This window comes from Phallusia mammillata, chromosome 3 (assembly GCF_965637545.1).
Source record: "Phallusia mammillata chromosome 3, kaPhaMamm4.hap1.1, whole genome shotgun sequence".
In the NCBI taxonomy this organism is placed as follows: domain Eukaryota; kingdom Metazoa; phylum Chordata; class Ascidiacea; order Phlebobranchia; family Ascidiidae; genus Phallusia; species Phallusia mammillata.
Genome location: NC_137254.1, coordinates 29,075,498 through 29,098,564, shown reverse-complemented (window position 1 = coordinate 29,098,564; position 23,067 = coordinate 29,075,498). Strand labels below are relative to the sequence as shown.

At 38.5% G+C, this 23,067-nt stretch overlaps 2 protein-coding genes and 1 long non-coding RNA gene across 3 annotated transcripts; 1 reads left to right on the top strand and 2 right to left on the bottom strand.

Moving 5' to 3' along the window:
- Positions 1-765: 765 nt before the first annotated feature.
- Positions 766-10,325, bottom strand: LOC145217452 (sodium- and chloride-dependent GABA transporter 2-like). Its single transcript, XM_080084721.1, has 12 exons — positions 10,098-10,325; positions 9,320-9,451; positions 6,671-6,968; positions 6,354-6,486; positions 5,230-5,364; positions 4,768-4,871; positions 4,177-4,270; positions 3,570-3,713; positions 3,158-3,286; positions 2,253-2,459; positions 1,519-1,695; positions 766-1,384 (listed from the first exon to the last, which is right to left on the bottom strand). The coding sequence occupies exons 1-12, from the start codon at positions 10,240-10,242 to the stop codon at positions 1,316-1,318; spliced, it is 1,767 nt and encodes a 588-aa protein (XP_079940847.1). The 5' UTR covers positions 10,243-10,325; the 3' UTR covers positions 766-1,315.
- On the top strand, positions 10,283-11,663 carry LOC145217455 (uncharacterized). The gene is made up of 2 exons (XR_013857401.1): positions 10,283-10,344; positions 11,409-11,663. It is a non-coding gene; the product is annotated as an uncharacterized LOC145217455 (long non-coding RNA).
- A 3,667-nt stretch (positions 11,664-15,330) lies between these two features.
- Positions 15,331-22,281, bottom strand: LOC145219956 (sodium- and chloride-dependent betaine transporter-like). The gene is made up of 7 exons (XM_080087252.1): positions 22,116-22,281; positions 21,712-21,773; positions 17,743-17,886; positions 17,482-17,610; positions 16,873-17,079; positions 16,186-16,362; positions 15,331-15,875 (listed from the first exon to the last, which is right to left on the bottom strand). The coding sequence occupies exons 1-7, from the start codon at positions 22,279-22,281 to the stop codon at positions 15,804-15,806; spliced, it is 957 nt and encodes a 318-aa protein (XP_079943378.1). The 3' UTR covers positions 15,331-15,803.
- Between the last annotated feature and the right edge of the window lie 786 nt (positions 22,282-23,067).

The following is a 23,067-nucleotide window of genomic DNA, read 5'->3' as shown; positions in this document are numbered from 1 at the left end:
CAACAGAGTAGGTGATGCATCGGTTTCTAGCTTGTTACTCCCAACAAACTGGAGTCCAGTTGGGTGACTACAATAGCCAATACGGGCTATTTCTCGTCACCTACTATACTGATGGGACCTTATAGATAGAAACAGCGGGCACTGTCTGCTCTTACACGAATACATTAAACTTTCTGGTTTTTGTCCAACTGTCTTTCACGTATTGAAAAGTTTTGTGAACTCAAGGGTTTGAATTAAACCCTGGTCAAGATTTAACTTTTAAAACTATATTATGGGCCCACAGCCGTGTATGAACGGCGCGCGGCCACACCCGTCCACACCGTTTCAGAAAAAAAGATAAACGCACGGCTTAAAAGCGCGGTTACAACTTTGTGTTTCTGCATTTGTGATTGTTCAAAAACTAGTTTGGTCGGTTGACATTCTTGTTCTATGCTGTCTACTTCTGTCTTTTAATACCGCAATGACTTTTGTTGAGTTGACTTACTGGTTAAGGTTATATTCTGCGGCGTTTTTAGGCTCGATGCAGTAGTGGTTTTTATATTAAACTTCTCAAGCACAGTTGACAACCTGCACTGCACAAAACAGTGGAAACGTCTGTACTAACTTGTAATCTGTGTACACAAATTTTCTGGCATTTATGTTTTTGATTAAACTTCTTTCTAATCCTTACATAGTGTTTCTAACGTAGATTAAAATCGCGCATTCGGCAAAATTTTGCAAAAATACATGACGTTTGTGACTAACAACTGAACTCATCTACCCGAATTAAACTCATAACGCAGTTTTTAATTAAACGGCTGGTAATTAAAATGTTTAAACGCCAACCCCGCTACAACATGGTAAACAAGGTGAAAAAATGAATCGGAGGACGTGGCGCAATTGCATTCACAACACATGAATAGCATTATCGACATCCTGCTAGCGTCGTGCAAACAGGGTTTGCTAAAACGTGCCACAGTATTTACTTTAGTTAGGCACAGTGCCCGAGTTAAAAAAAGGCACTAAACTTAGGTCTAGGTTTCCTTTTGTCTGTAGCAGGGATTTAACTTGTAATTGTCGAAAATAAGACGTGAGTCAAAAAGAAGGACACTTCTTAATAACAAAGACACTACAATTTTCTAAGACGTTGCCCTTCAAAATAAGGACAAATCTCAGAAATAAAGACGATATGGTAAGCCCTATTGTAGGTAATATAGGTAACACTTTGCTCTTATGCGTCATGGTTTTGTCTTTTGGTGGCGTTTGCAGTAAAATTGTCGAAAAAAAACTAACGATTACAAAAATGCACAAAACATTTTTTCCTCTGCTGGAATATTTAAATTGCTGTTGAGGTGGCAAGTGGTTCCGCCTCCTTCACAATTTCGTTCGGTTGTTGTCCAAGCAACTAGAACATAAAAATCGTATTAGTTTTGTCTGCACTGCTCAATGGCGACCTTGGGTGTTGTATATACTAGTGTGATTTCACATTTCATCATTAAGCTTGTATGCATATGGTCAAGGTTGCTTAACTCCGTTTACCTTTCGAAAACTTCCTCCGTTCTTCCACGTGGTATAAGTGCTGTATATCGCATATGCCGGGATCATTATAACTGAACTGAAGCTCATGAGGTGGGCGATTGCTTGTGCCCATGGTGGATATACGTAATCCCGATAACGTAGTGGTTTATGCATTGTCACGTAGTAACCCGCTATAATCTGAGAAACAAATATCATGCTAAACCTAAATAGCTGGAGCTTGTTAAAAGCGACGTATCAGGTATACGCAACAAATTGACTGTTTGGTACCAATTTTTTGAACGAGTTGTGTGTGTGAAATCCCAAGTGTGAAACTCTACAACGCCCGTAACAGGACAGCCCACTTCTTAAAATAGACTAGGTTCACGATCACTACACACCATATAACACAGTGGTTTCTATCCAGGGAGGAATAGGTCAAGGATTCACTTTAAGTTGTACATGTGGTTTGTAAAAAGACACCTACACTCTGGGAATAAGACCTGTGAAGTTGATATAAAGGACCTGATTTTAAATTATCGTTGTATGGTTTAGTATCTACTGTGTAGTTTCTTAGGGTGGAATGAATATGTTTTATATTGTCTAGGAAGGAACTCGTTAAAAGGTTTGAACCAGTGCTTTAACATGACGCCACACTGGTGATGCAACCAATCACGTGTAGGCCAAGAAAGGATTAACAAGTACACGTTAAACAAAGTCGCTCTAACTGCAAGTAAAATTTGGCATGAGGTACTTACAATACATATGGTAGGCGCCACAAATTTCCAAGACACCAGCAGCCAATATTTCCCTCTTCTTTTCCCGATCATATTCTTGATTTCCTCCCAGTAACGTTCGAAGCCGAACACCCAAGCAATTGCCACACATTCGGTTCCAGCAATAAGGAACATGCACCAGCCTGAAGCACCGTAATTGTTGAAGATCTCGAACACATAAACTCCACCCTGTGTTAATTAACGCATAAAAATTTGACTCACAAATGTTCATTCAAACTTTTTTAACTAAAAGATTGGTCTTCCAATATGGCTGTTGACAAGTAAAGTTCCTTGAAAGATCAAATGCATCAACACTATATGCTTTAAACGTTAAACTAAAATCTTCCAAGTCGTTGATGAAAACCACAATTACCCTTATTCCTATTGTTTCAAATTTATTACAACATCAAGTCATTCATCCGCATGAATTTAAAAGATATACCTTTGTGCTTGCTTATAGATACCGACGATACCGCAAAGCAATATATATATATATATATATATATGTACATATATTGTATATATATCCTGAAGTCATGACCTGATGTTATAATAAGATTGAATCAATAAGCAAATGATCATGCAGACTATTTTAACAAAGTGTTTAAGCTTACGAAATTCCATATGACTATTGTTTCGATAAGGAAAGTTGCTTACAGTATCAAATGCATTTTATTCTGGTTTACCAAAATTAATTATATAGAACTGTTAGTTGTTAGGGGCCCCTCGTTGCGCAGCTGTTTCCGGCTTGGTGGTTGTTTTAGTGCAATAGTGTGTTTCACCAAGCGAAATATACTCAACATCACACACGCTATGTGGTGCTCTTGAGACAATTTTAGTTTTGTAAAGTTTGCTTACGATAACACGTCTGTTCGCTGGCGTCTTACCTGCGTAACCATTGAGAGTCCGACACACCCCATTAAGAAGCACACAATGGCATGGTAGAGTTCTTTTCTCTTGCGCAAGACTGGGATGTTGTCAAACAGAATTGCCATTATGGCCTCTTGTGAAATAAACTGTAAAAATGGTCGATTTAGTGCGTTTCTGTTTTGAATGCATTGTCGGGGCTGACTTCACAATCTCATTTGTGTCAAAATTTCCTCAACTTTTGGCCCTTCGGGTCGGTGTTTCAGACTTGATTCTTTCGGATGTTCAATATACAAACAGTCTCTGAGAGAGTTATTTTGGGTCAGTATAATCTTCGACTTTGTGTCCAGTGTGACATTTTGGTTTCATACATTTTTACTGCTGTGTCACAATTGTGGGCAAGTGTTTGTACTGTTTTGTCCCTGTCCTTACCATTGAGTCAAAGCCGATGAAAATAATCATGAGAAAGAATACGACGCTCCACAGTTGAGGTAGTGGTAAGAGTGACAATGCTTCGGGGTAGGCGATAAACGCAAGCCCTGGTCCGGAGCTTGCAACCTTTTCCACCGTAGTGTTCTGTAGCGTTAAATTGGATAGATCATTTTGACAAAAAGGCGTAGCATTCTGTCCAGAAGGAAGCGCAAGGCCTATTTTGCGTAAGTCTTAACTTGTAACTTAGGTACACAGCTCACGGCTTCAAAGATTCTAACGAGAAACAAACAAGTCAATACATTTGTATATAACATGACGTTTCAAATGAAATGAATGTCAAGCAGCTCGTAAAACCGTGTGCAGATAAAAACGAAAAGAGATTGAAAGGTCAGGTGTCAAAACATTAGTACAGAGGGGGAGGGTGGTCGAGTTTTGGTCAACGTCATGTTCTATTCAAATATACCGAATTGTTTGTTTCTCGTTTTAACTTGTAGATTTAATCAAATCAGAGAACGGTGGTTAGTTTTTTTTATTGTTTGATTGTTGTACAGAAATAGCATTTGACGTTGTTTCTTCTAAGTGTCTTTATGGTAAGCTGCTGAAATACCTGGTAGTTTGCCATGAACCCTAAGGTGGAAAAGATCGCCAGTCCACTCACAAAACTCGTCAGAGTGTTAAATATGGAGAATGTAGCTGCGTCCCTGTAATTGCAAACGTTGAATTTTTTGTAATCTTAAATATAGAGTAAACTAAAACCGCTGACCAGCAACAGCAAGAATAAAGTACTGCATTTGCTTATGTACCAGAGTTGTATAAGCGCCCATATTAGGCCCGAAAGTTGGCGCAATTGCGGCCAAGTGATGATGAGAATAAAGTTAGGCCGTTTTAGTTAATCCTAGGCGCCAAAAGCCCGGCGTGACTTAAAACTCCTCTTTCTGTGCCACAAGCATAAGAGCGTTTGTTCCCAGAAAAAAAAGATTGCTAGCTTTTTGACTAAGGCAAATGTACTCTGCTTCTAAAGCATCGTCAGTATTTATTTTAAATAATCATGCGAAATGAATGTAAAATGAAAAATCACACTACACTACGTCTATTGAGGGCATTGCACTGAATCAAGCCGGTCTCCTAAGCACACCCATATGACAAAGTGTAGACTACAAAAATGAAAGTTGCACTTTACTTTAAAGGAAGGAATTACCTCCAGAAATTATGGTGGTATTTGTTGTAGCTTCCTAGCGTTGTGAGCACACCTGTTCCGACGGCATAGGAATAAAGTACCTGAGTAGCTGCTGCAACCCAAACCTGTAACGTGAAATATAAGTTAAAGATAAAAATTGCAGTTTATAAATTGATTTTATTAAAATTCAATGTAGTTTTGTTGGACTTTATGTAACTCAAGCGGATATTATTGGGTGTAATACTGTTGTGGCATGGAAATTTGCCGAAACCTTTAACTAATAAAGCGCGTCGCTTTTGTGCGTCGCTTTTTACGTCTACTTGGGCCGCTACAATTGCTAAAACGCGTTTGAAAATTCCCTCAAAAAGACTTATTATAAAACTATTAAACTTAAACACGAGAAATAACATCTGATTGTTTCCGGTAAATCCAAACATAACCGTTTAACATTTTTACCTTAAGAAACTAAAACAGCAATCTTACCTCCGGATTAGCAATCTTTTTCATGTCAGGAATGACGTAGTACCTTAAGCCGAGTGATGCACCCTGCAGAGTTAGCCCGCGAATCAAAATGACGATAATCAATAAGAATGGAAGTGTGGCTGTTACGTATACAATCTAACAGAAAAAACATGTTGACTTAAGATGAACATAAATTATATAAATCTGCCCTAAAACCCTAAATTGTCTTTGCAGGCTAGCGGTCACGGCACACTCGTATTGATGTTCTTAACCAGGGCCCAGAGTAGTGATGGGACGAGTACCCGGTACTCGGTATCGACGGTATCGAACGATTTCAGTGGTATCGATACTCGTACTCGGTATCGAAATATTTTGGCTCAGTTTTCGATACCAACGTGCGAGTACCGAAGGCCGAATTACACCATAAGAATGCGGGCAACTTTATGCCAATATTTGCTTCGGACAGCACAAAATTGGAAAAAGTTCCGCCAGGTTACTTATATTTTTTTCGCTATCAGGTGGAGATTACATTTTTCGGCATGTGCGTGTGTGCACGCCTGTACCCCGACCATGGCAGATAAATTAGCCAGTGATATACAACTAAGTACAACACTACACTTAAGTACTCGGTAATCGCACTCGGTACTCGGTATCGAAGGTGTATACATGTGGTACTCGTACTCGGTATCGGTACTCGCTTCAAAACCTGGTATCGTCCCATCACTAGCCCAGAGCCCATAAGGGGGGCACGAGCTGTATTCTGGGCGACCATGCTCGTAGACTCTCTAAAAACATCCGCTAAAAGACATTATGTCTGTGGTACTCAACCAGGGAGGAATTTACTGTAATCATTTTTTTTTGCAAATAGACACTTAAGCTGTGGGAATATGATCAGTGAAGGTGATAAAAGACCCAATTATGTTTAGCATCTACTATTTAGTTTAGTTAGTTTTTCATCAGCAGTTTGTAAAGAGCAGGGTCACGGGTTCCGAGGGTTACTTAAAGGCGGCCACGAGCTATGAAAGGTTCGGAACCATTGGCTTACGGTTTCATACACACATTTTAGCATGTGCTGTTTCAATTAAATTTTATCTTTACATCTGTTGAGGCGCCAAAGAGTAAAAATTATAAGATAAGTGAAACACCTTGGCCGTCCACTTGATGCCCTTAAATGTTGCCAAATAAGCCAGGATCCAAACCGCTATGAGGCAAATTACGAGATCCCAACGAAAACTGCCAGAAACCTCGATTGCTGGGGACACGTCCAATATTCCACGGCTGGAAATAATCACACTTAAGAGTCCATAACCTAAGTTTGAACTTACAACTAAACTACCAAGACTCAACAAATATAGTTTGTAACAAGGACTATAATGTTTTATGTGTGGAATTAACACACTTGCAATGTTTTATCAACCTTTTGTCACCACCCACTTTCGGGTTACTAATATGATTTACTCACAACCAATACTCCGTTGCTGATGAGGTAACTCCTATTGAGGTTGTTGCGTTGTGGGAACCGTTTATCGCGTGTGAGGTTACATCGGTATCGGATGAATTTTCGAATGTTGTAATATTAATCGACGATTCAATGTTCTTCTTGGCCGTCACGCAGCGGTTTGTGTTCCACGGGTTTCCACAAGTCGACCAGGGCAGTGGAGACATAAAGCTGACTTGAAAATACTTGAAGCACCACGCCATAATCACCGCGTAGCAAACATTGAAATAGAAGCTGACCATTATTTGGGCGACGGCCAAACCTAAAAGGGGTGAAATGATGTTCAAACCTTGTGTAGCTTTAACTACGTGTGTCTCATATCTTTTCCATTGCAATAAGATTCATTTTCAATTAGGCACCAATGATGTCCAACAGGCAAAATATACTTCATACAAAGTATTGTTTTGTTTTGATAAGTTTTAACCCCAGTAGTTTTAAAATGGTGGTTGTTTGCCAATTTGCTGATATCCCATTTCACTGAAATGGATGTTTTTAACCCCTTTACCTACTAAAATTAAGTAGTTTCATAAATAGGCACTATGAAATAATAACGAATTCAGTGAAATGGCTACAAAACACTATTTTATAATTACTAACGCCTATTGCTTTTGCATCCTTTAAAGATAAATGGTAAACTGAACATAAGTCTAGATCAGTGGTTCCCAACCTGGGGTTCGCGGACCCTCAAGGGGTCGTAGAGATGGTTTTAGGGCAGTGGTTCTCAAACTTTTTGAACGCGACCCAAATTTGAGTTTTATGAACATCTCACGACCCAAGCCTCAAACATCAATGAAATGTATTTTTTTTCTTGTACGAATACTTACTCATTCTTAAACGCTAACTGTTACATATCCTTGTTCAGTTTCGCATGATTAACTTGTCCTATTATTCCGCGCGTTATTGACGTCACAATCGTCATATGCGTAACTGTAAAATTGGAAGGCTATTGTTGTATGTTGTAATCTGTAATGATTGGTTCATCTTACTAAGCAACGTGGTCGAGTGAGGCTGTAGTTAGATACGGCTATACTGTATCTGACTGCCATAAAAACTTTCAGAAAACCACTTATGATGCAATACTCTAGGTTACTAAGATGAAGCCACAATTCAGTCATGATGGAGAATTAAAAATACTTTAAAAATGAAATAAAAAAGTTGGTTTGGGCAGAATTGAATCACCATAGCGCGACCCATTTTTCGACCCTGCGCGACCCATTCTTTGAGAACCACTGTTTTAGGGGGTCCGTGGAGGCAAACATTCTAAATGCCATTACCCAACAGTAGGGTTGGCCCGATACCAATATTTTGAACCGATACCGATACCCGATATTTTACCGCAAAAGTACTGCGATCCGATACCGATACCCGATACTTTGCAAACAAGCAACAACATTTTCAAACTGATGTATTTGTAATGTGTTTTCCCATCACAGTTAATATAACAACACACTGAGTCTAACACATTAACTGCTTTTTTACCATCACAGATAATTTAACAACGCACACAGTCTAATAAATCACCTAAACAAAACACTTCACCATTTAAGTCTTATCACCAAGAAACAACACTAAACTACTGGCACTAAACATTTTTTTACAGTAATCAGAAATTGAAATGAGTAATCAGTTATCATTTCACACATTGTGCTTGATGACAATAAGTTTGTTTACATTTTCTGGTGACAAACGTTTTTTAAAGGAGACACAATATTACCAGCAACAGAAAATAATCGCTCACAAGCAACACTACTGGATGGCAGGCCTAAAAAACATTTTGCTAAATCAAATAATGCAGGAAAATTTGCTTTGTTAACCTTCCAATTAAGTCGGCATTAAGTCGCTGTAGCGAATTAGGTCATATTATTTCATTAAATCCAAAACGAACGCGTTTTTTAAATGTAGTCCCATAAATATTTTGTCACAGCCGATGATTGTTGTTTTTTTGCCTCCTTTCATTTTCAATTTTACACATGATAAAGTCTCAAAAAAAGTATCGGTACTTGTACCGATACCGCTAAAGTATCGGACGAGTACCGATACTGCTCGAAGCATCGAGTATCGGCGCCGATACAGTACTATCGGGCCATCCCTACCCAACAGTATACAATATTTTTAAGTTTCCAAACCGTCTTTACAATCCTGCATACCAGTGCTAACCGTTTATCAAATCTTTGGATCAAGAAAACTTGCTTTTTGTGTGATTGTTACCTCCATTGTACAACACACATGAACAATAGACTTTATAGTGGCTTGTTTCAAGTATTGTACAGCAGAAAACTTATTTCTTTGTTGCATTGGCCGGTACAGTACAGAATGTTATTGAGATTTAAGGACTGTGAAGGTTGATTAAAGATCTGCCCCCAAAAGCAAAAGTATAATAACGTATAATGCAGGAAACGAATATCACGGCTTAATTACTTTGGGGGTCCGCGGACGTGTAAAATTTATAAAAGGGGTCCGTGACTACAAAAAGGTTGGGAACCACTGGTTTAGATATTGCGGACCTTGTTTATGTCATTCCTAAAACTGTTGTCTTGATTAGGGATTTTGATTTCATTTTATATGTCAGCAATAAATAACAAACCTTACAATCTATTCTGATTTATGTTGTACCTTTAAACACAGGAACGATCGCCCAGCTTTGTACGACTCCCCGCCTCACCCTTTGTCCCATTGAAGTCTCCAGCATCACCAGAGGAATTGCTAACACCATGACGAAGAAAAGGTAAGGGAACAGAAAAGCACCTAAATTTCACAAAACAATTCTTACTTTTTCACCATGCAAACTTATATGCCGTATGATGCTAGCTGTTGTAAGGTCGTTGCTAGCTTTATGATGAACCATGAGCAAAAACAAACAGCTAGCATGATACATTGTTTTCATGATTAATGTTTGACATTAGATGTACAAACCATAGAGTAAATGAAGCATGCATTTATTTACAGTTGTAACGTTTGCAGGAAAATTGATGTCTGCATTTAACGCCTGTGGTTCGGTACAATATTTGAAGTAGGATACTTTGAAACCTTTAAATGCGTTTCGACCTTTGTATTTATACACCGACATTTCGACGTCCTATACAGGCTGCCTTCATTAGGCCCAATCAAGCATTCGTTATCGCACAGTATTATCGTTACGTTGTGACGTGCTTGCGTTTAATTATCTTTTTCCTTTCTTTGATTATAATCATAATTATCTTCTACCTCTGTATACAACGCACATTTATTGTTATTTATCCTAATGAAGGCGACCTGAATAGGACGTCCAAACATCGGTAAAAAATACAATTGCCTGAAGAGATCAATGAATTTGATGTTCTGCCTGTCAGCAATAGCTTTCCTACTAGTTATATCGCACAAACACCAACCCATATATAACTCTCCCACTTACCTCCACCATTTTTGAAGCAGAGATATGGAAATCTCCACACATTACCGAGTCCTATTGAACCACCGAGAAGTGCAAGTACAAAGTCCCATGATTTATTCCAGCTCTCTCTCTTGGTTTTGGAGCTTTTCGTCTTTTCCTCCAACATCGAATTGGCCACAGTGTTCCCAGGGAAACGTTTCTACTGTTCTACAATATGTGGAATTACTTACTCTACCTTAATGAACTGCAACGTAATATCAGAAAGTATGTAAGTAATGTTTGCTGTTTTTCTTAATGATTCGAATTATGGCATCGAACAGAATAGGTGAGGCTAGGCTTTCCGGCATGTTACTCTCAACAAACTGGAGTCCCGTTGCATGGCAACACTAGCCAATACGGGCTATTTCTCGTCAACAGCTATACTGATGGTACCTTATAGCTTGCAACAGCGTGCACTGTCTGCAGCTTATCATCTGTTGGCTTGATGCTTTTACACGAATACAAAAGATCTGCCTTTACGTATTAAAAACGTTTATAAACTCAAGGATTTAAACTAAACCCTGGCCAAGTTATAACGTTTGAAACTATATTATCTACGTACAGCGCATATGAACGGCGTGCGGCCACAGCCGTCTACACCGTTCAGAAAAAATCACTGCACGGTTGAAAAGCCCAGTTATAACTTTGTCTTTCCGCTTTAATGATTTTTCACAAAATAGTGGTCGGGAGACATTCTTGTGATGTACTGTCTCATTCTGTCTTTTGACATCGCTATGGCTTTCAAATCAAGCGATTTTTTGCTTAATACGATTTGACTGATAAAATTTAAGTTTAAATGATAAACCTTTTAACATTTTAGTCTAGCCCTTATGCAACATGTTGCAATTGGAAGTTATGATCATAATCTGCAATGAAAATACCCCGCGGGGACAAGTTGAGTCGACTTACTGGTTAAGGTTATATTCTTCGGCATTTTTAGGCTCGAGGCAACAGTGCTTTTATATTAAAATTCGCAAACACAGTTGACAACCTTCACTTGATGAAAACAGCGATTATTGAAACGTCTTTACTAAGATGTTTTCTGCACACGAGCTCCCTGACATTTATGTTTTTGACTAAACTACTTTTTTAATCCGTGTATAGCGTTCCTAACGGTAAATTAAAATCGCGTTTTCGGCAAAATTGTTCATAACGCATGAGGTTTGCTATTTTATGACTAACGCTGCTACCCAGACTAAACTGGTTATATCATAACGCAGTTTTTAATTAAAAGACCCATATATCCGCCTTAAGCCGCAGTGAAATGAACAAACGCCTGCCCTTCTGCAACAGGCATGGTAAACAAGGCGAAAAAATGAATGCCAGTTGGTCCGAGGACGTGACGCGGTTGCATTCACAACACAGGAAAGGCATTATCCACATCCTGCTGGCGTCGTGCAAACAAACTCCAAAGACAAATGATGGATTGAAGTTTTAGAGACTCACGCATAGGCTACATACTTTTTTTGGCAGCTGTTAAGGATTTCTATTGTTGCGTTGTAATTTCGAACGTTGTGTTTTAATTAGCACCTCATTTCGAGCCTTGTATGCCTTTAGCGCAGTGCAGCATTCCTTACATTTCAAGTATGGTCCGCAAGCACACTATTCCTAATCTGGCGTGTTTTCCGTGGAATGTAAATGGATAATCGTTGCCTATATAATGCTGCGCATGTTGAGTTTAATCATTCTATTTTATTTCCGTTTACTTGGTGTCGTAAATACAACAACTTGAAGAATACAACAGCAGCCATTTATTCTCATAATCCAGCTAACGATAGAAGTGTCGCAGTATTTACTTTGGTTAGGCTAATTGCCCGAGCTCAAAAAAGGCACTCAACTTCTGCGCGGGAATGAAATATGATAATAAATACGAAACAAAACGTGGTGCGTTCACAACTGTAAAACTAAATACTCATTTCTGTCTTTGATTTTTTACTCAGAAAAGGTCATTACTGTTGGAATACAAGTTAAATCAAATTTAATTTGCTTTGTCATCAATATGTCATGGTTGAACGGTTTCGCGTAACGGTATGGATACAAATATTCCATGTCTTATCGTGAAGTATTTCATTCCTTCACGTGACTCAAGTGTTTATAAACGGGTGTAACTTATGTGGCCTTCATATCCTAGATCAGTGGTTCTCAAACTTTTTTGACCGCGACCCAAATCTGAGTATTATGAACATCTCACGACCCAAGCCTCAAACATAAAAAAATGTAACAATTTCGAGACCACGTCGTGGCCGCACTGTCTTGCCATGTCAAAATGGCTGCAGGTTTAACGAGTTCGATTCGACAATACTACATAACACAACACACATTGTGGCTTTGCAGCACCATGATCATTGATAGAAGTGAATCCCAAATCTAAAAAAGGTTCCTTGTACGAATACTTACTAATCCTTAAACGGTAACTGTTACATCCCCACGTTCAGTTTCGCATGATTAACTTTTATTCCCCGTGCTATGACGTAACAATCGCCATGTGCGTAACAGTACAATTGGAAGGCTATTGTCAGTATTTTCCATTGATTAGTTCGTTTTACTGTAACGTGGTCAATGAGTGGACTTTACTACTACTACATTAAGTAAATTCGTTTGTTTTTATTAATGCAGTAATAGTTCAATGGTGAAAATAACGGCCCAAATAGACGTTAAAAGCGACATGCTTTATTGTTCAAACGTTTCGGCAAATGCTCATGCCATCATCAGTGATATGAAGGCCACATCAATTGCACCCAGTTATATACACTTTAGTCGCATAAAAGAATGATAAAAAGGTGCGAAACAAGCGTCGCATAAAAACGATAGATAAAAAGGTGCGCAGAAGCGAGGTGTAAGCCACCTGCAAATGTGTGCGTCTGACCAATAAAGCATGTCGCTTTTAACGTCTATTTGGGCCGTTATTTTCACCATTAAACTTATGAACAGATCCGTATATAGTGTTCCAAAGTAATAGTTCGTTTGGGTAGAATTGAACCACCATAGCGCGACCCATTTTTTGAACCTGCGCGACCCACGTTTGGGTCGCGACCCATACTTTGAGAACCACTGTCCTAGATGATGGCATGAGCATTTGCCGAAACGTTTGAAACAAAAGAATGTCGCTTTTTACGTCTATAGCTGGGCCGTTATTTTTACCTTTAATCTCATCGAGAAGTGTTCTGATATTTTAATGATGAAGTATACTGGGTACGTTCTGTGGTGAGGTTGCAAGCGAACGCACAAGTAAGTAAGTTTATTTGGGCCTGGTTTAATCCGCTGGATGGCGAAAGACCCTAAGGTCACCTATTCAGCCACCCTCGATTTTAATACTAGTAATAGATTGAAGAACCGAACAAAAAACATGCAAATATTAGAAAAAGAATCACCCTGCGGAAAATAAGCAGATTTGCATTTAAGCAAAGAACGAAATCGAAAAAGAGATGGATCGACAAGCAAGTGTACTACAATTTATACAGAAGAAACAAAGCAAAGGGCACGAAACAAAAAAGGTCATTGTGGTGGGAAACCCAGAATAAAACGTATCAGCTAACAATGAACTACAGTAACAAAAACCGGTAATGATGGAAATGAAAGAATACGCATTAAAAGGAAAAAATAGTGTTTGAACAAGGCTTGATTAAGCGGAGAAATACAGGTTGAAAAATGGTAAACAAACCGAAAACATGTGAGGAAATGAAAAAGGAGAACAGAATGATGAAACAGGAAAAAATCGAAACAAATGCCAACCGTAACTTCAAACGACGGATTGAAAAACAACATTGCAACAGCGAACTGAAATAAGCAAAATGTAAACAAAAATATAAAGCGGGTGGAAAAGTATAGTAAACAGACCAAAAATACGTGAGGAAAAACAGGAAAACGATGTCGAGAGAACAGATGAAAAGAAAAAAGATGCATTGCAGCAGCGAACTAAAATAAGCGAAATGTAAACAGAAAAAAGAGAGCGGGTGGATCAATACTAAACAAACCGAAAATACGTGTGGAAAAACAGGAAAACGATGTCGCAACAGGATTTTTTTTCAAAACAACATGTGATCGGACAAGGGCGTATTTGTCAACAACTTTATTGTATGATACTGCGCTTTACATTGAAGCCGAATTTGGAGTAGATAATTGTTTTTGCGGAATTTGGAGCTTGGGCCCAAACGTTAAATGCAAAGTATTGCAGGCATTTCCTGAGTTTGTTTGTACCTCGAATTTAGTGTGCCTGGTGTTGTGATCTTAGACATGGGATGTTGGTGTGAAATATTGGTTGGACACAGAAGGCGGTGGTACTAAAACTGCATGTTACCGCCTGTGACCGCGTGGTTTACCGCATGTTATCACACCACAGGATGTTGTAAAGGACTTGAATATGCTTTCACGAAAATATGATTTTGCGGACTTGTGAAAGCGGTAACGGTTACAGCTATTCGGGTTGGGTGAGGGTTTGCAATTAAAATAATACCACGATCTAGTCTAATTAATCCTTGTTGGGACTTGTATTTTCACATTTCACATACCATGCAGTATTTTAGGCGAAAGAGCATGCGGCATCATGTGTTTACATGCGGTATTTGGTAACACCCGGCAGACGGTGTTTATCGAACTTGTGCATCAATTTATATCTTTCCAGCTGAAGCGTGTCATTAATTTCAACTATGCGTGGGTCTTTATGTATTGACTGCAGATGTAGGCCTATTCTGAAGTTAGTGTTATTGCCTTATTTTGCAGTACTTGAATATGGGCCAAATGGGTGAAGTAAGCACGTCCCCAGTTTAACACACAGCGTTGAAGATGTAGATAAACCAACGCATAGTAAAGAGTTAAAAGTGTAGGTTTGTTGACATTTTTTAGCAATTATCCCAATTGACCTGGTAGAGCTACTAACACTGGAATTTGGCTGGCGCCTGGTTGAAAATTGTTCGATAGGTGGCGCAACGGAGCATAGGGGTTTATTGTGCTGACTCAGCAATCATTTTTACCATTGCCGAGTCAGCACCATAAACGCCTATGCTCCGTTGCGCCACTTATCGAACAATTTTCAACCGGGCGCCAGCCAAATTCCAGTGTTAGTAGTTCTACCAATTGACCTATCTATTTTTGATGATCATATCATGATATATGATTTTTCCATGTATGCTTATCATCTATTTGAAGTCCAAGGTACTTGGTGACATTAGTCCTTTTACTTTTGTCAGACACTTTGAAGCACACGAGTTTTCCAAGGTCACATCATGTAATAGCAAACATTTCACTTGTCACTTAAACGTCAAAACAGTTCAATACAGACCCGCAAAAGGCAAGTTACTTCAACCAGTAAACACGCCATGGCCTCAACAGACATTAGCAGGAAAAATTATGTGGTGCTTGAATGGTTTTTATTTTATTTGATGCTCACTACCAAAAGTCGTTTTGTTCACAAAAATACCACATGAACAATTAAACTTGTCTTTGTGTTTCAGGAAGTTTATATCTTGATGCAATAAAATTTGATCCTAGCAAAATCAAACAATTTGCCGAACGTGTTTTCTTAATATAAGAAACACATGGACTCTCTCATACAATTTGCTACATAACATTAAAAACTGTTCGAAGAAATGTTAATTTGCAGGATCATCAAGGGGCCCTTTAATAATATACACAGTGCGACGCAAGAGCAATTAAAAAGATACACTTGCTTCCTTTCACAAAATGAAAATATTACACTGGCGTGGATATGTCTACCATAGGCTCCCCTTCCTTGACAATTTCTGTAAGCGGTTGTCCCAGCAGCTGAAACACAAAATTAAAGTTTATTTTTATTTTATCCAACAACAAAGCTTAGAGGTGTTTCATTCCGTGAAAATCATTCGTGGCTGAACTTGTTCTTAAGACTAGCGGGGTTTGTTGCTTGTTGTAAACTGTGCGGTATATGAATGTTGCATATGTAAAGTGTTTGTAGGAGAAAAGTAATACTAATTATGTACAGGTATGATTGTAAGGATCTTTTCTTATTGAACTTAAAACGTATTTATCCAAAACCTTATGATTGTTTTCAATCGGGTGACTTGTAATTGAAAGCATTAAGACATCCTTGTCTTACCTTTCGGAAGCTTCCTCCGTTCTTCCACGTGGTATAGGTGTTGTAGATCGCATATGCCGGGATCGTTATAACTGAACTGAAGCTCATTAGATGGTCGATAGTTTGTGCCCATGGTGGATATACATAGTCCCGATAACGTAGTGGTTTATGCATTGTCACGTAGTATCCCGCTATTATCTATAAATCGAAGCACTTGTTAAACTGGTAAATGCAAGTCCTGAAACAATACATGTACTCGACAAACTTGTACAATTGAAAAAGTTTTTGTTCTGTTGGTTCTAATGCCCCAGAGATCACTTGCACTAGAATATGTCGATCATTACGTGATTAGTATCAATCAATTTCTTATGTTCAAAACACCAAAAAATGTTCAAACAAAAACATCAGCAAATGGGTATGTTTTGCATTAATCCTCTACGAGATTCTCCACGCTTTACTCCGATATCTTCCTTAACGTGATACATTTTTGACATGTCAAACTTTGCGTTCAAATTCATATTATAATATATTACAGGCGAATCCGGTTAATGGCATAGTCAACTGCCTTTGTTTATTAACCAGGCGACTTTCTTAACAAGTGTTCGGCAACGGTTTCACAATTCATATGCAACTAAACTGTTTTCGCGTATATCCGAATTCATCTATACATGACAAGTACACTTTCCCTACCAAAACCACATTAATTACAATGCATATAATAGGCGCCACAAATTTCCAAGATACCAGCAACCAATATTTCCCTCTTTGTTTCCCGATCATATTCTTGATTTCCACCCAGTAACGTTCGAAGCCGAACACCCAAGCAATTGCCACACATTCCGTTCCAGCAATGAGGAACATACACCAACCCGCTGTTCCATAATTGTTGTATATCTCAAACACGTATACTCCACCCTGTAATGCATACTAAAGTTAAACAAATATAAAGATTAACATGCCATCAGAGAATTTTTGCCAGGACACTTGACTGGATAACCCATGGGTTTTGTCGGTATCCTTGCTGTTTACGTAACCGTTCAACAATTGCTGTTTACGTAACCGTTCAACAATGGAAATGTGATAAGAAAGTGAATTGACTTGACTTAACGAAAATCGACGTTTCGACGTCCCATACAAGATGCTTTCATCACGAAAAATGGCATATCTTGAATATTTTCTACTGCTTATCAAGTTAAACATGCCATCATATTTTTGTCTCTTCCCTTGCCATTGTATCCGCTAACGCCATTGGTCTTTTGGGTTAAGTCTGTTGAAACATTAGCTATGTATTTCACCTCAAAAATGGGTGTATCTTACCTGTGTGACCATTGACAGTCCAGCACAACCGAATATGAAGCACACAATAGCATGGTAGAGTTCCTTTCTCTTGCGCAAAGCTGGAACGATGTCAAACAGAATCGCCGTTATGACTTCTTGCGCGATAAACTGAAAAAAATAGTTGATTCAACGCCGAATATGTTCATGTACTTGGAAAACATTGCTTCGATTTTTCAAACATTTATGATTTTCATAGTTTTTACATGAAATTTACGTCCTTGCCGTTACCAAAGTCCTTACCATTGAGTCAAAGCCAATCAAAATAATCATGAGAAAGAACAGGGTGCTCCACAACTGAGGTAACGGCAAAAGCGACAATACTTCTGGGTAGGCAATGAAAACCAGCCCTGGCCCCGAACTTGCAACCTTCTCCACTGTGGTGTTCTGCGATAGTTTCATTACAGAACAGTATATATTTTGCAACATATCATTTAAGTCTTTTGGAAAATTCGTTCAAGAGTCAGTGTCAGCAGTAAGAACAGTAGTTACAGTTACGCTGCAGAATGATCTCATTGCTTAGCCATTGTGAAGCAGTTTCCTCTGTGGTTTATGCCTAGTTGTGTCATCGAACAGAATAGATGAGGCATGACTTTTTAGCCTGTTACTCCCAACAAACCGAGTGCTGTTAAATGGCTACACTAGCCAATTCGACCCGGTCTATGTCTTGTCACCAGCTGCGCTAATAAGAATGAGACCTTAACGATCGAAACAGTGTGCACTGTCTGCAGCTTACTTATACTTTATTGGCTTGATGCTTTCATAATTGCAGTTAAAGTGCCAAATCAACAGGAACCGTACTCTTCAAATGTCATTAATCTCTAGTGGCCTCCGTTGCTTGTTTTTATATATTTGGTAAAAGGTCACGCACATCTTGCGTTCGCACGTAAAATATAACCACCAAGTTTGCGTTTTTTGAACACCACAATGTTAAAGTCCAACTCTTGTGTTTTTGCCCTAAATACCTGATAGTTCGCCATAAATCCAAGTGTGGAGAATACAGCAAGGCCACTAACGAAACTCGTCATGGCGTTGAATATTGAGAAAACAGTTGCATCTCTGTAACAATAATTGCAGTTTTTATTTATTTGTTCTCAAGCTTGTTTAATTTTTACATTCGAAATCCGTGTTTGTGATATCATTGATGATGGTATGACTTTTACACAATTAAGCATATTACTTTAAAGGGCAGTATACAAAGGACAACCCCTATATGCATTACCAATATTTTCTTTGATATTTGCATGTTAAAAACGCAAAAACATGCTGTGTAATGTATGCATAACAGCTGGAATGAGGACTTCCTCGAGGATGTTTGTTTAGCTGGTCTCATCGTGTGGCGTTTTGAAATTCAGCTAATGTTCTACTTATCGGTATTTTGCACAAGCCTGCCAATGTCGAATTGTGCATTCATGTGAGTTTTCTACACCGATGCTTCTAAAATAGGCCACGGAGCTAGGGGAAAACGTTAAAATCCTGGTTCTCGATCAATCATGCTTGATGTTTTTAGAGATCTATTTGACTGAGTTTAATTTTCAGCAAGTTTCACACTGAAGAAAAATCTGTCTCAGAACAGTTTTTAAGGTTTAATGAGTGAAATAACAGCCCAAATAGACGTAAATAGACGTAATACTTTATTGTTCAAACGTTTCGGCAAATACTCATGCCATCATCAGTAATATGAAGGGCCACATCAGTTACACCCGCATGTACCCACTTAAATTACGTGAAAGATTGATAAAAAGATGCGAATCAAGAGTCGCTTAAAAATGAAAGATAATAAAAGGTGCTACAAAAATCTTAAAATTGTGAAAAACTTTCCCCTATTATGATTTAGGTGTAAAACACTGCCTTACATAGTAACCTAAGAAGGCCTTTTGAACTGCGTCTCCACTATTGTTTCACTTAGAACAGGGGTGTCAAACTCGCGGCCCTCCAATGCGGCCAACGAACACTCAACAACAATTGTGGTGTTTTGTCAGATTTATATCTAATCATAACAACTTTTTCTTACTTTTCAAAGTGAAAGCTATCATTTAAATACATATTTACAGAAACAGAAAATTTTATAAACAAAAAAAATCATGTGTCGTAGATAGAAACGATACTAATAGAAACGACTATTGCGTGCAAATAATGCTAAAAACAGTTACCACAAGCGTCACTATTTAGAGAATGACATCTTAAGCAGTTAAGACTAACTATGCATCAAGTTGGAAATTAATCTGGGCATTTGGGGCGTCAAGAGATGGTATATTATATGATATAAATCAATTTCTTTACATCTGAAACTTTAAAACAAAAACTTGCTTTTCAATATATGTCCGCTGGAAGCAATACTTGTTATTTGTTCCAGTTGATTATTTCATGTTGATGAAGGTTGTTTTTTGTGATGGGGCTTATGTTTTATTACAAACGAAAAGATCGTTGTTGCTACTTGTTTATTTATTCATTACTGAACTTAAATGATTTTAAGCAGAACGTATGATTGAAATTATTTCTAGATCAAGACAAGTTATCACGCAAAATAAAAACTTGTGAATTAGAGCACCTTAGCCGTCCACTTGATGCCCTTAAATGTTGCCAAATAAGCCAGGATCCAAACCGCTATGAGGCAAATTACGAGATCTGGACGAAAACTGCCAGAAACCTCGATTGCTGGCGACACGTCTAATATTCCACGGCTGGAAATAAACACACTTAAAGCTGTGGAGATTTGCTATAAGGCTACCATGGACTACCAAAGTTTTGGCCCTTCGGTTATTTTACTGTGATTTAGGCCTACTGTTGTTTTGTCATCACGGTATGTTGCCAAACCCACTATAATCTGGTAAAGTTTCATTTTTGTCAGCATGTGTGAATAAGTAAGAGTCAAAAGTCCAAATTGATTAAAAATCAAAGGATCGTGTTTCGCTTGAAGTATATAGCCATAGACTTTAATAGTTGGTAGGTGGGCTTACCATTTGTGGATTAGGATAATCCTTCCTTACCGGTGTCACACAAAGTGAAAAACTATTATACCAGATTTTACTCACAACCAATACTCCGTGGCTGACGAGGTCACTTCTAAGGCAGTTGTCGCATTATGGAAACCGTTTACCATGTGTGAGATCGCACCGGTATCAAAATTCTCAGTTGGGGTAGAATTGGTCGAAGCTTTGGCCGTAACGCAGCGGTCTGTGTTCCACGGGTTTTCACAAGTCGACCAGGACAGTGGAGACATAAAGCTGACTTGAAAATACTTGAAACACCACGCCATGATCACCGCGTAGCAAACATTGCAATGAAAATTGACCACAATTTGGGCGACCGCCAGACCTGTAGATTTTTGCACATCTTGTAATCTAAATCCGACCGCTCTTAATTGGTTGCTAAACAATTTTACTACACACAGGTTATTGGTTTCTGTTGATTCGTTGACGCTTCCGATGTTTCACTCGCGAGCGACGCAACTCAGGTTTTCGACACACCAGACAAATGTTTGAAACCAGCACGACTGCTAAAAGAAGCGCCATTGCGACAGAGGGCCTGCCCAGCTTATAACAAAACCTACCAACAGTATATACACAAACGTGAAGAGACGGTTAAAGGGCTTACTTGAAGTGCTACCTGATCTTATTGAATGCCGTTCTTCTACATACCCTTTTAATCAGTTCTGTGGTCGGATTTAAACAAACTGGAATTATCTAATTATCAAATCACACCAGGCCAAAATGGAATGTTGTGGCAAAACTTATTTAAGACAGTCACCTTGCGATAAGTCGTGAGGCTACAGTATTATCTATGAACCCACTATTAATGGATCTTATCGTTTAATCACATTGATGTTTTACCTTTAAATACAGGCACGATCTCCCAGCTTTGCAATATTCCCCGTCTGACTCTTTGTCCGATTGAAGTCTCCATCATCACCATGGGAACCCCCAACACCATGACGAAGAAAAGGTAAGGGAACAGAAAAGCTCCTACAAATCCATAAACAACACTTCCATATATCTTTGCTAAAAATGCGATGCAATTCCATGACACTGCTGTCGTAATTCACACCCCAGTATAATTTCAGCGTATAGATAATAATAAATAATAAGCCTCAAAGAGTCATTTTTTTCTACTTTTCCGAGCTCTGGGCACCCTTCTCACATAAACAGCTTGAGTAATATTGAGGTGTGCTTCATGTTTAAGCGCAGTTAAAGTATACCTCAATTGACTTACATGGTTGAAATGTAACATTTCCAAAAGCTTAAATTCGTTGAATTTGGTGTAACCTTCGAACACTACATGCGGAATTTTTCATAAGTTTAATGATGATAATAAAAGAGAAAAAAATTCGACATGCTTTATTGTTCAAACCTTTCGGCCAATGGTCATTCCATCATCAGTGATATGAAGGGCCACATTATTGCGTCGCGTAACAACAAAAGCATGTCGCGTTACACGTCAATTTGGCCCCTTATTTTTATCGGTAATGGTTTTATTTTCTTACATTTTTACCTTATTTAATTTTTTTTAAGTATTTGTTGTTCATCACTGAAAAATAGAATTTACTCGCTTATAAGCCGGCTGAAAGATTACCACATAAACACCAACCCATACAGTGTGCAAATTTTCCCACTTACCCCCGCCGTTCTTGAAGCAGAGATATGGAAATCTCCACACATTACCTAGTCCTATTGAACCACCGAGAAGAGCAAGTACAAAATCCCATGATTTATTCCAGCTCTCTCTTTTGGTTTTGGAGCTTTTCGTCGAAGTCTGTTCCTCTGTAGTAACAGCGTCACCCATGGCGTTTGCGTTACAAATTATTTCCTACACTACACCTATACTGACGTACATGGAAATGTTGAAAACTACCTGAAAATCAAAACCCTGATAACACAAGTGACCCGTTTTTGTATGTTAAAAACCGAAACTAATTACATCTGTCAGAAAATGTGATGTTTTTTCTGGTTACCTTTCAGCCGAAAATGGTTCTATTGGTGTCACGTTCCGTCTTCGCGGTTAAGCTAAGGATGGGACTGACTATCGGAAATTCCTTAACAGCTAACGCACGTGTAGTCTGATCGGCAACCAACCTTTCTGTTCACGTTTATTCACGTCCAACAACTTTATCCACACATAATCAAAACAACAAATTCATGTCCGGCGCTACTTCGGACGTATCTCTAAACTCAAATCATGAGAAGGGGTTATTATAAAGGTTGTGCAAGCATGATTGGGGTAAAAGGCGCTAACTTGCCGTGGACATTTCCACAAGATAAAACAATTGTGACTTGCCCTCCGTGATACCCCTTAAATAACTGTATACAGTTTGTTACATAACAGTAAAATCTATCCAATTAAATGACAATTTGTTTTATTCAACAAATGGCGCGCGATGTAATAACACACAGTGCGGCGCAACGGCAATTAAAAAGATACAATTGCTTCCTTTCACAGAATGAAATATTATACTGATATGTCTAGTATAGGCTTCCTTCCTTTACAACTTCCGTAGATGGTTATCCCAGCAACTGAACACAAAATTAAAGTATATTTATATTTTATCCAACAAAACCGGCTTGCAAGTAT

Excerpts from the sequence above, each read along its gene's own strand:
- LOC145217452 (XM_080084721.1), bottom strand. The coding sequence starts at position 10,242 with ATGTTGGAGGAAAAGACGAAAAGCTCCAAAACCAAGAGAGAGAGCTGG. Across the intron at positions 9,452-10,097 it reads CTGCTTCAAAAATGGTGGAG|GTGCTTTTCTGTTCCCTTAC; the intron begins GTAAGTGGGAGA and ends TGTGAAATTTAG. Across the intron at positions 2,460-3,157 it reads GACTCTCAATGGTTACGCAG|GGTGGAGTTTATGTGTTCGA; the intron begins GTAAGACGCCAG and ends TAATTAACACAG.
- LOC145219956 (XM_080087252.1), bottom strand. The coding sequence starts at position 22,281 with ATGGGTGACGCTGTTACTACAGAGGAACAGACTTCGACGAAAAGCTCC. Across the intron at positions 17,887-21,711 it reads AAATGTTACATTTCAACCAT|AACACCACAGTGGAGAAGGT; the intron begins GTAAGTCAATTG and ends AAACTATCGCAG. Across the intron at positions 15,876-16,185 it reads ACGGAGGAAGCTTCCGAAAG|CTGCTGGGACAACCGCTTAC; the intron begins GTAAGACAAGGA and ends TTTGTGTTTCAG.